Here is a 13,411-nt window from a genome sequence, read left to right as displayed (position 1 = left end):
GCTGTGATCACACTAACATCACTGTGTATAAAAAAACAGCAGAAAGCTATTGCAGGAAAGTTCTACTTTTTAGTTTATAACTTTATATATGCCGAAGCTTGACCCGACTCTGCTCGACTCAGGCGGAATGCATGGCATAGTGTACAGTGTAGTGTATGGCGTAGTGTACGGCATAGCGTATTGCTTAGTGTACGGCGTAGTGCACGGCGTAGAGCACGGCGTAGTGTACGGCGTAGTGTACAGCGTAGAGTATGGCATAGTGCACGGCATAGTGTATGGCATAGTGTACATAGTGCATGGCGTAGTGTACATAGTGCATGGTGTAGTGTACGGCGTAGTGTATTGCGTAGTGTACGGCGTAGTGTACAGCGTAGTGTATGGCATAGTGCACGGCATAGTGTATGGCATAGTGTACATAGTGCATGGCGTAGTGTACATAGTGCATGGCGTAGTGTACATAGTGCATGACGTAGTGTACATAGTGCATGACGTAGTGTACATAGTGCATGGCGTAGTGTACATAGTGCATGGTGTAGTGTACATAGTGCATGCATGGCGTAGCACATGGCGTAGTGTACCGCGTACTGCATGGTGTAGTGTACATAGTGCATGACATCGTGCACGGTGTAGTGTACATAGTGCATGACGTAGTGCATGGTGTGGTGTACATAGTGCATGGTGCAGTGTACATAGTGCATGGTGTAGTGTACATAGTGCATGACAGTGCACGGTGTAGTGTACATAATGCATGGTGTAATGTACATAGTGCATGGCGTAGTGCATGGTGTAGTGTACATAGTGCACAGTGTAGTGCATGTCTTTACAGCGTGCTGATATACTGGCAGAGACGGATGAATGGGGCAGGATACGTAGCCTTATATGGTATCATTGGGGCGTTAATTATGCTATTTTAAAATTCTCATGAAGGAGCGCTCATTTCTGCCCAGGTGGCCTTCATCATGTTGACGTGGGTCATTTACACAGTTATCTGAAGTTAGGGGCATTTGCTGAATCTGCCGTGGCACACTCGTACGATCCCACGGTACGAAAAAAATTTAAAAGAAAGTTGAGACAAGAATATGAAAATGTTCTTCCACGGTGAGAAACCTAACTTTTGTTTGTTTACTAGAAAAGTCCTCAGGGCACTTGAAGTGCAGTACTTGAGTAAATTCCAGGTGCTTCGTTACTTTATTACAGCGTTGTCAGTCTCTGTTACGGTCTCTGGTAAATACACCTGGTCACATCTACAAGTGAAGACGTTGATGACTGTTTGTATATTTGATGAAACTCTTGTGGTTATGGCACCAAAACATACAATATCCCAAATTAGCAGTCTCACCTGCTGTGCCTCGACTTCATGGCAAACAGAGCAATAACTTCTATTACTGTCCGTCTCTATTTTAAACACTAATTGCCTTAATCAACACAAACACACTGGCACCACTGTGGGACACAACAGTGGTGAAGCTCAGGCTTTCTAACTACCCACTCAGTGCAAAATGTCTCCGTTGCTACACTGATATGTTGATGTAAATTAGCAGATTTTAGATTATAATTACACCTCGCCTCCTCAGAGGCACAGTCGGTTAGAGTGGAGCCTTATGGAATAATTGGGGAGGCAAATGAGAGTGAAGACATGAACAGGAGACATTAAAAAGAATTCCCTTGCTGGGAACACTGGGCTACCTGTGCTGCTGGAAGCCTCCAGAACAGGTGATTAGGCAAGAGGAGGTGTCATTAAAACTCCATTAGCACAAAACCCAAACCCCCGGTGCTCACCGCAAACACACACACACACACACACACACACACACATGTGTGACATACCGAGTGCTGGTGTATATGTGCTGAGTATCTAATGACTCATTTAGGACCCCTACCTCCGGGAGTGTGACAGTAAGGACCCTCTTGCGGCTGGCTCACTAAGTGCCTGCTTATTAATTAAACACAGCTGAGGCTCAGGGGACGGCAGCAGTCCTGCATATCAGCTTGTCAAGTTTCACTCTGTGTGGGGCTAAATGAACAGGGTCCTTCTGTGAGTGCGGGCCAGCTGGATCCACTGGCAGACATTTTGGTTCCACGCATCAGAAACAATTACAAGAAATTTATGAAAGGCCAAAACAAACCCCACAGACACAGACATGTGGTGTGACTGGGATTGCTTCTCTACTCTTTGATGGAAGCAGGAGTCCAAATAACCCTGGGTGTGTAGGTAAGTGTGCTGTGTATGCAGGGAATTATTGGAGGTGCAGTCCTAGATTACAGATTTCAGCCACATCCTGAGAAAGAGAGAATTGAATCAGTGAAGTGGTGCTGTGAGTGCCAATTATCATTCTACCATTAAAACCCTCTTCCCCGGCCTAGTAATTTCCCTCCAAATGTGTTGTTCTAATTATGAATTAAACTCAAATAAGCTTGGGTAATGAACCCGGTTTTATTCCTTTCCGAGGCCGTACCCTTTCCGCCTTGTGTGCCTCCGTCGCTGCAGTCGTACACTTTATATCTGTGTCCTAAGCCGGACTTCCAGAGGTGTGTGAGGGAGTATCACTGTGTATTAATGTGTAATTCACAGCGATAGACCTCCAGCTTCTGGCTGCATCACCTTTGATTGAACTTCTTTATATGGCTTTGTTTAATGCACCCATATTGCTTTTCTATTACAGCTTTTGCTGAAATGACACAGAATTCCATTTGCTGTAATGCCCTAGCTATTGCCTTTGTTTGCATTGCGGTGGTAGTCTAGCAGAACCGTAATGGGAGATTGAGCCAGTTGCTCACAAGTCCCATTTTAGGTGAATGGAGGACAGTGCCACTGGAGCCCATTGAGGCAAAGGCTGAGCCCAGATGGAATCTGGACTGCAATGCCACTGCCCTGCCTACAACCATTCATCTTTAAAGCTGGACCGCTCACAGAGAGAAAAGAGAAGACGTTGTGTGTGAGAGTGTATACTGCATGTGCCTGTGTGACAGCCTTTTACATCCTAGCAGAAAACCACCCAACACAATGGATCAGAACCGCCGCACGGCTCTGCTGAAGTGACAAAAACAAGCAGATTTCACTGGTGAAGTCAGCGTTAGATTTAAAACTTCTCTAGTAACTTTTCATTTTCTATTTTTTTACAACTAAGAAAAAAAAAGCAGTTCAGTAAAAAGAGGAAATGGAGAAAGAAATGTGCCTCCTAAGTTTCTCCTCAACCAGCTGCCAGCTGAGTTCCATAACATGAGTTGAAACTATAGAAAGACTTAGAATTAACTTGACTTAATTCTAAAACCAATTTTCATTTGATTGTTTTGGGTTTTCAAGAGCAGACGGTAGATCTTCAGCAGGGGGGCAGATACAGATGTCTGGGTGTTATTTTTATTATTTCTAACTGTAATAGTAGAATTGTACGAATCAAGTTAGTTGCTGAGGTTTGGGAGTCTGATGAAATTCAATAAATAAAAAAAAAACGTTTTTATGAACTGGTCTTAACATGAGACATGAGAAGAATCTCCTCTGTGTTTTATTAAACTGGCAGACAGTATCAGTCATCAACTTATTACACTGATCTTGATAAGGTGCATTTAATATCTCTCTGTGGATCTAACCTTGTGAAGCTGCCTTCACGTTAATGTTTGGATCAGACTTGTAAGTGTTGCATACATTTTCAGGCTGCTCTCATACACTGTTCGTAGCTACACCTATGAAAAGTAATTCACTGTTATTTGCGTATATCCCTCAAAATCTATTCGTATCTCATTTTCAACCAGGAAATATTAAAAGCGGCGAACGAAAAATACTGGACTTTCTCCCTGGAGACCATTGTTGGTGTCCCATCTGAAAGCATAAGATTTCCGTTGAGTTACGTACTTAATTAACGCCACTTCTGGTGTTATTTTAAGCCAAACCACGATCTTTTCCTAAACCTAAGTAGTTTTATTGCCTAAATCCAAGGAATTAGTTCCTGGGTAGACGGAAGTTTATTTTGAAAAGACTGTATGCATGTAACAAATGTAAATTGACACGTTTTGCTGGACATTCGTAGGAAAACGAACGAAAAAGGAGGAATAACCTTTTCGTGAGATACACAGACCATTGTATGAGGATACGTTGACATTTTACGGGTCTGATCTCACCATCGTTACTTTTAAACTGACTCTGTGGCTTATGAAGTAGGGATGTTACGATATACATTTTTCTCAATACGATTATCATGGCAAAAAATATCACGATAACGATATCGCGATATCATTAAAAAAAATGAGGCAATCTCTTAAAATAAATGTTGAACTTTATGTGGTTCAACGTTTGTTTGTTTTCTTTCCAAAACAACAGATAATGTGTTTTACACAGCAGTGAGTGTGTCTGAACTGAATAAACTAATAGAATATCATAAATAGACTGAGCTGACCTGCTTCTTTCTCTTTCCCTGATGATTTCTCATGTTTCTTGGATGCTGCTGCCTGACCACAAGAAAAGTACCAGCTGTCACTGTCTTGTTGATCAGACCTCAATTAATACCAGCTTTACCTAGCACATAAATTAGCTAGCTAGCTAACATAGTCATTCACTATCACGGTTGAAGCCGGGACCCGCCGGTGGTGGCGGGTGGCTCGGCTGGTCGGAGCCGGGTGGTGTTGGCCAGCCGGGACCCGCCGGTGGTGACGGGTGGCTCGGCTGGTTGGAGCCGGGTGGTGTTGGCCAGCTGGAGCCCGCCACTGATAGCGAACGACACAGCCAGCTAAAGCCAAGCAATGCCAGCCGGTTCACTATCGCTGGCGAGACTCGGTCGGCTAGCATTACTTGGCTTCAACATAGCTACGTTAGCTAGCCAGCTCACATAGTAGTTCATTACTCATATAACTCATATAGTTAGATGCTAACATTACAACTTACTTGCTCTACGGTTGCGAAATGTTCAGCATGATGATTGTGAAGGTGACTATGCAGCATGTTTTCAGTATTCCCTCTTTAGGCTACTGTAGCTCCACATTCCCTGAACACTGCAGCAGTATCAAGAAGGACTCTGTTTTTCTTGGCCAACCCGAAGAATTCCCACACTGCAGAGTTTTTTAGCAGGGCGATAAAGTATCTCCTCTACATTCGTCGTCATTTTGACAGAATCACGAAGACGAGACGTGCGCTTGCTTATGGTGTGTTTACTCTATAGTCTGTTTGTGGCGTGTATGACGTCATGTCTGCAACAAGCTTTTATTTACTGCGTGAGAGAGAGAAGAGAAATAGCTAAACCAAGAGCTAAATTGAAATAAACACGATATATCGTGGCTGGATTATTTACACAATATTACTTTTTTCATGTTTTTAATACTGTGATTACCACAAAACTGGTATACCGCGACACCCCTTCCATGAAGACATGAGACCAACAAGTAAAATTACATTTATGTGACACAGCGTGTGTGTGAAAGGGTCTTTAGGAAGTATTACTGATAGGAATGATGGTCAAAACTATTCAAATAAGTTGTGATAAAACAGAATTCATCTTTAGTTTGAATTGTATGTCATTTGTATTCTTTGTCATCAAGCTGTGAATATCAATTTCATGTACTTTGTTGCTTTTCATTTTTCAATAAAGCTTCACTGAAGAAGAAATGTGCACTTGTTTTGATGGAACAAAGTTTCCTAACTCCAGTTCTCCTGAGGCCCAGGCAGTGGTTTGGATCTTCAGTCCGGACAAGGCTTGATGAACTCTGAGCATCACTGATTGTAGTGAGAGCTACCAGGTTGTCTGTCTCTTCTAATTCCTTCCTTCTGCTTCCCTGTCCTTCTGTTTCACTTGTTCTCACTATCCCTACTCTGCTTCTACCTGATGATGTCTCTGGTTAATTGTGGTGCAGTGCTCAGTGCCTTGGAGACCTCACTAAGTGACTGGAGACTGTTGGGAAAAATGTCTCACTCCTTTTCAAGCATACACAAACACAGACACATAACTGGAGCTGTCACCCTATATACACCTAATGAGGATAAACTCCCTTTTAACCTCACTGAGGAATCCCATTAATTGTGTCTCCGCTGATGGGCCCTTCCATCCCATCCTCTTTTCTCCACATCAAGAGCTCTTTAGTCTGGAGGAGGCGAGCGGGCCGGCTCCCCTCCTCCTGGAACAAGGTGACTGCAGGAGCAGATGTTCCACTCAACTGGAGGAATGGAGAGGTGGGTGGGTAAATCTCCAGCCTCCAATTATATTAAATGTTAGTGCACGATTTGTGTCAGTAAATCTATACTCAGTAATGTACCTCTGTGTGTGTTTGTGTGTGCATGTAGGAAGGTAAACTTCATCATCAGTAAACACTTGAGCGGCTTTACTCAGGAAGTATCTTAACAAGCTCTCTCTCTCTCTCTCTCTCTCTCTCTCTCTCTCTCTCTCACACACACAGCTTTGGGAATAGGCTGTCAGTGTTTCACTAGCATGGTACTAGTTCTCTATCTCTCCTCTTCTTTAGTCCCTTTCTCTTTGGTATTCAAACATGCAGAGCTGCGTTTGCGAGGCAGAGACTTCCTTCTATCCCATGTTGCACAGTGAACTGTTGTGTTTACATGGGATCCTGACTTTCAGAGGCACTGCATAGTTAAATGAATAAATAAATAACAAAATAGGTAGTTTCTCGGTGCCAAGTTCTCCATATGTTGCATAAACAACTCATATGAGCATTCTTCATGTGCCCCATCTATGGTTAAGTTCTGGTAAAGTTTAGACAATTAAAGCTACTTGGATAGGGAAAGATCATTTCCAGGGATGCAAATAGCATCCACTGTCACATTCTGTATAACAAGCAAAGCAAAGCAAAACCCTGTGGCGCAATGAAAGTGAGGTGAGGTGGGATCCTGGCCCGGGGGAGTGGGCGCACCACCGGCCCGTCTCGCACGCACCATGGTGGATCGTGAGGACCCGAATGATGGTGACGAGAGGTTAACGTCACGCTGCTGTAAAGTGGTATCAGTGCCGTTGTATCGGTGTCGTTGTATCGGTGCCGTTTTGCAAGTACGAGTACATGAGCACAGTATTGGACCGGATCCCTAGTTCTAACATTCAAACATCTTGAGGTTTTGATGAAGCATAAAAATGATACTTTTGCCTTTGCCACTGAGAGAGGACTGTCTTTCAGTTCACCTGAAAACTTAGGCTGTGGATTACAGTTCTTATTGATAACATTTTTAGGTAGACAAATATTTAAAAAAAGCACTAATCTATCCACAGAGCCTTTAGAAAGGTGCTGAACAAAAGTATGGCTTTTCCTGAAAAAAACTGATTATGATTGTGAATTAATCACTTTAAAAAAGTTGGCGGGTCCACAATGAATGTTTTGTTTATCTCTGTGGAAGATATCTGACATTTGGTTCCCACTTCTAACAAGGCCTGAGAGACAATGGTATAACGCTGTTGGTATCACGTGGTGTATCTGTGTCGGCAGTTAGTGTGGAAAAAAGGGATAAATGGCTGAGATTGACGGTAAGTGCCTGGCAATGACTTGTTGTGAAGTAAATGCAACAGACTGGGGGAGGGAGAATGTGGCATCTAGAGGCTGAATGTTATCAATGTTATCAATCGCAACTTTAAGTTGTCATAACGCCTAATGAGACAGTCGGCATCAAGTCTGTAAATTAGTAAAGTAAAGTAATTACTGCGTTGTACATTTCCTGCATTATGCTTGTACACTAAATGTTTCTTTTGCACGGATAAAGAGAACTGGAGCATGGCTATCCAGCACTCCGTCTCTCCAAGGACCACTTAAGGACGGACATGGAAGATGAAACATTAATAAGCTCTGCCTAATTTGGGTTAGGGGGCATACAGAGGTAAAGGTGTGAATTATTTACAGCTTCATGGAGCAAGGCCTGCAAGGTAGTTCAGGGAGACAACTCCAGTTGCACTATTACACTCAAACAGGACATATTCTACTCAACGTGGAAGCGGTTGAATGAAAGTGTTTCATTTAAAGTTCCGTGCACTCCTCAGTTTTGCTTTGATATTGCTGCTTTACAAACACTGCAATAAACATTGCTGCTAAAGCTGCTGAAATGCTGCTGCTGCTGCTCATCGTAGCATTTCACAAGCTCCACCTCTGATATACCCTGATTACCACACTCACTCCCCATTCTCCTTCGTGTTGAGCTCCATGTTTGGAAAGTGAAGAATTCAGAGCCTCGACACCAAACAAACTCTGTAATAGATGCTCTGAAATCACCAACAATAAATCAATTCCACATGAGTTGGCTGATTGAAATATAAAGAAATGCAAGCATGAAGGCCATTTTTAACGGGAGGGCCCCGAGTGTCACATAACGTTTCCCCCAATGTCCATCGGACACTGCGTCGCATTCCATCTCCATCGCAGCTTCTAAAGACGATCAGCTGTCATTGTAGCCAGTGTGTCAATATGTGCGCTTACATGGACGCTAATATTCCACTAATAATCAGAATAATTGGCACGTCCATATAGGCAAACTAGGCAATTGCCTAGGGCGGCACTTTGGCAAGGATGAACTATTCATCATGGGCAAAATAACAGTAATAATACTATATCAAAAAGTAATCTAGTACATTCAATACTGAGGGGGGACTGATCCTCATTTTTAAAAATCTGATTGGCTCAGTCATTTTCGCCGTGAACGCGACGAACTGTGACGAGTGTTCAGCTTGTTTTGATTCAGTGCACGTCACCGTGCTTATACAAACTGAGGAGGCAGGTGTCAGCAAGACATCCACTATAAAGTACCTTGAAGGTCTTCAGCATCATCAGGTTCTCTTTATACCACAAATACGGCGTTAGTGTCTGCAATGAATTTCTGTCCCAGTTTGTCCCTGTTGCAAATAGAGGCGCAACATAATTGTTTTTTGCCTAGAGCGGCAGAAGTGCATGCGCCGGTCCTGCATGTAACCACCTCAATTGATTTGAAGAGAGTGGCCCGTTCGGAAGGAATTTTCAATGGAGTTGAGAGGGGTGGTGTAAACCTTTGATTATCTGTTCATTAGGACAGTATTAGCACCTAAATAACTATGTAAACACTTAATCCTATCGTTGCTCTCTGGTTGGAATACATATATTCTTTCTGCACATGTGTACATCATCATAATCAACTAGGTCATGATCTTTCATATTTCTACTATAGTTTTATTTAATGGTATCACGCCAAAAAAAAACCTGTCCCGTCCACTTTCACAGACGTGAAACCTCCGTCAAACCTACGGTCTAATTGCTGTCAGGGGAAACAAAAAACCCAGCCGAGTAGATCAACCATAATCACTGAGACGACTTCAATATAAACTGATTCAAAACTGTTCGCCGATAAGGTTGCTAATGTTTTCATTGTATTAAGTGTATGTGAATTGAATCTTCTCAATAAAGTTGAAAAAAACACGTTTTCTGTTATATTTCTGACAGATTAGAAGCTTCACAGCGGGCGTTACGAAGGTTACGATATTGTAACTCGAGTTCTATAATCACATGCCTCTACCGGACTCTATGGGCAACACTCTCCTCCAATCACAAGCATGCATTTGCCGACTAAAAATTTGCATTAGCGTAGCCATACAGTTAGGATGTACCTACCTGAATACGGGTGGACCCCACAGTATAGGTAGCACACACAGCTGTTTGTCATCCCACACCCTCTTCAGCAAGCAGCATAGGAGCGACAGGGCCCCCTTGGTTGAGGGCTCCGACTGTGCTCATAGAATTAGGGTTACAATATCGTAACCGTCATTCTAACTCACAAAGGCTCCATCCTCTACTGGTCTCTGTGGGTACAGTGTGTGGAGCCCGATGAATGCCCGCTAACATTGATCCAATCACTCTGATCCTGACTGGCTAGAGGTTAGTCGCCACCTACTTCTTTATAACCTAGGCTGCACCAGCGGAGAAGTGTTGTTGTTCAGTGCGCCTGATGGGGGCATTCAACATAACATGCCAATGTACAAACTGGGCAAAGCAGCTCCCTGTCTCCCCCGCATGAGGTGGAACACAAAAAGCATCCTGTTGTATAACCCTCAACCTGAAAGAACTCTTAAGTTCTTGGGAACAAAGGAGAGGTTTTGCCCTGTAACAGGCAGTAGTAGATCCCACTCTTGCCACCTGGATGCTCTGCACAACCTGTACAGACAGTCCAGCCCTCCTCGGTCTGTTAGGGCTAGGCCGCCATCATCTGACCGATGACTGCTCCTGCCTCACTCTCTCCAACGGGAGGGATGAAACGGAACAGCGGAAAGATGTAAAGCAGTTTTCTTGGCCGTGGCATGTGTGCATCTTGCTGTGCCCAGGAGAACCATTGTGGACAGTGGATGTTGCCTCGGTTGGCAAACAGATCCACCTCTACCGGAAGTGTGGAGAGCCTTCAGTAACCACAGGTGCACTGAGGCCGACAACCACAGGTTCCACTCAACAGGGCAGCGGACCGAACTCCGCCCTGCCTGCTGACGTCGGTCACCATGGTGTGGTTGTCGGTCCTCACCACACGTGCCTCCCCCTTATCAGGGGCCTGAAGTGTTGGAGGACCAAGAACACTGCATGTAGCCAGTGCTTGATGTGACAGTACTCCAAATGTGTGGCTGGAGGAGAGTATTACTCATAGAGTCCAGTAGAGGGCGCAGCCTGTGTAAGTTGGAACTACTTTATGCAAGTCAAAAAACTTCTATTCTGATTAAATGATTTGAGGCATGCAAACACACATCTTATTGGATCACTTCATTTGCAAACAGTGAAGTTGGAATCTCTAATCAGAATGATTTCAGTCGGTTTGAAGAAATATTGTAACCGCAGCTAATGTCATAACTAGAGATGCACCGATACCGATACCAGATACCAGGGAGCCCCGTCACGGTGCGGTGAGGTCCGGGCGTAGAGCGCTGTAAAGCTGCGGCCGCGAGCCACCTTCACCCCGAGCCATTCCAAGCCGACCTAGCCTGTCGTGTGTCGCTCACACCCTCCAGCTGGCTGTTAACGAGGGTCTTTTGGCACAGAGAAGTACTCGTATCGGTACTCGGTATCGGTACTTGGTATCGGCGAGTACCCAAATGTAAGTACTTGTACTTGTACTCGGTCTGAAAAAAAAAAATCGGTGCATCCCTAGTTCTAACCCTAGTATTGAATTCCTTTATTATTTATCTTGTTTTGATTGCATTTACTACTGTGTTCTTGAAAAGTACAGCCAGGAGCATGAGTATTGTACCCTGCTGTAAGGTGAGTGGCATTCCAACTGGATATATTTGATTGCCTGTAGTGTATGGTATCTCAGTACAATAAAGGTGTGTGTGTGTGTGTGTGTGTGTGTGTGTGTGTGTGTATGTGCGTGCATGTGAGTGTGGTGCAGTTGTCATCTCACCCCGAACATTTGCCGGAGGTCAGGGTCTCGGAAACGGAAAGGGATGTTGGAGACGTGTAACCTCTTGGGTTGCTGCTTCTCCGATGAATCACTGGACTGCAGGTGGAGCTGCTGGGAGCCCTCTGACTGTGAAACCTCCTCTGCCTGCTGCAGGGAAACACACAGTGGGCCACACATTAGCTCCTATCGTTGTTCAGCTTCATGTCTCACATTGAAAACTAGAAGGAGCTGGAGTGACAAACAGATCATGTACAATAGAAGAGGATGGACAGAAGAACATGTTCAAATATTCAGAAAGTGGAGAAGTGTGAGAAAGTGAAGGACAAGGTGTTTCACCACCTCTCTGTATCTACCCGTGTAGCTTTAAATGTTAGCTCAGTGATATCCCCTCTCTGCCTTCATTGCTACGATATTTGCCCTGGGAGATTAAAGGGATATTTTGCCTATTTTCAACCAGCTTTGTATCATTACAATATGGGTAGTGTATGCAAATGAACAATGTTAAACTACCCTCCATGTTTCCAGCAACCAAAGGCCCCCACTCATTAATACACCCGATTTCTTTCCGGCGGCTCTGGTCATTTTTCTCATTGCTCCAAAATCAAAACAAACATCTGGAGGTAATGTTCCTGTAGATATGGAGGAAAGCCACTTTAATATTGTAATGCAGCTGGAATCGGCTACATGAGCCAGAATACAGTGTGGAGGAATTCTGGCGTATGGAGGAAGGAAGCCACAGCCGATTCGAGAGTCACGCACTGCCAGAGCTGCCCTGGGCCGGGGACAACTCGTGGTGTCGCTGCGGTAAATGGAGGAGGAAGAGGCCGCCATGGCCGAGAGTCCCGCACCGCCAGCCTGGTAAGGATAGCGGCGCACAGCCGCCTCGCCGGGGACAACTTGTGGTGCGCTGCTGCGGTAAATGTGCTGCGATGGAAACTGAAGTGGAGGCCAGTTTCTTTTGGATGAATCCAACGTCACAGTGGAAGGGGCACTAGCATGTGAAACGTTACTCCCAAGCCTTGGGCCACATATGGACATGCCTGAGCATACAACTGATTATCAATTAAAGATATATGACTGCCTTCCTTAGTATAGATTACTAGGATTAACCAGAAAAGAGAACAAAACTCAGACAATTAAACAAAAAAAATGACCAGAAATAAAGAAAAAGAGCTACGGACTCAGCGGCAGGTGCAACAAGCAATATTAGGCTACATCCATTAAAGGGACTATTTGTAACTTTCAGAAATGCTTGTTAACAGCGACACCTGTGGCCGTTAAGTCAACGAAAGTCAGCGTCGGGCTCGCCTCTGGGGCTAAAGCAGGAAGAGAAACATTATCGTTTCCGACTGCGCCCGCAGGGAGACACCGGCACCCGGTCAGAGACGATAACGTTTCTCTCTGCGGAGCCCCGTCACTTCACAAGACACGGGAAAACTCTGTTGGTCTGGAGGAGCTGCAGCAGTTATTTCTGCACAAACGTCCACTGAACATTCACTAGATATTCTCAGAGCTAAACTAACTCTTCTGCAGTGTGGAGTGTGAGCACATGCACGTCTAGGGGTGGAGCGAGGACGAGCGTGGAGTGTGAGTGAAGGCAGGCAGAGGAGCAGAGGAGCAGAGTACAGCCGAGACTCCGGTCCTGGAGACCAAAGCTACGGTCTCACCCGCGTCCTCCGATCGCGGCCAACACTGTTTAACAGACGGGCTTCACTAGATACAACCAAGAGGTTTATGTGCTTCCGTGTAGTTTGTGTTGGAGTCTGATGGTACGTGTCCACAGGGAGTCTGAACAGCGCAGCCACGCGCAAGCGCGCATATGTGAGCTTGCATGGGAAACCGACCCGGTAGATTTATATGCTTAAAGAGTTACAAACAGTCCCTTTAAATAATCGACGACGTTAACAGAAGAATAAACAAACAGCGAGGCAACACGGAGATGTTTAGACAATATAAACTCCACAGCAGCTCCACAATCTGCTCCACATTCAACTTCTCCTCTCATTTATTCTCAGAGCATAATAGAACCATTCCACTCAGCCCCTCTGGTCCCGCTGTGCTCCTCCAATTCATGAACTTTTGAGCTGACGG

General features: G+C 44.7%; 1 protein-coding gene across 10 annotated transcripts in view; it reads right to left on the bottom strand.

Moving 5' to 3' along the window:
* The window catches only part of rbfox3a (RNA binding fox-1 homolog 3a), a 417,847-nt gene that overhangs the window by 78,666 nt on the left and 325,770 nt on the right, over positions 1-13,411 (bottom strand). For 8 of the 10 annotated variants that reach the window (XM_074620482.1, XM_074620475.1, XM_074620477.1 and 5 more), the window contains one exon: positions 11,321-11,467. The exons of the other annotated variants lie outside the window; for them this stretch is intronic. In XM_074620482.1, the coding sequence (XP_074476583.1) occupies positions 11,321-11,467 (147 nt within the window). The remainder of the gene's footprint in view (positions 1-11,320; positions 11,468-13,411) is intronic. 10 annotated transcript variants of the gene reach the window in all.

The sequence above is a fragment of the Sebastes fasciatus genome, chromosome 20 (genome assembly GCF_043250625.1).
Source record: "Sebastes fasciatus isolate fSebFas1 chromosome 20, fSebFas1.pri, whole genome shotgun sequence".
NCBI classification, from domain to species: Eukaryota; Metazoa; Chordata; class Actinopteri; order Perciformes; family Sebastidae; genus Sebastes; species Sebastes fasciatus.
Note: the sequence above shows the minus strand (reverse complement) of the source record. Positions and strands in the feature narration are given on the sequence as shown.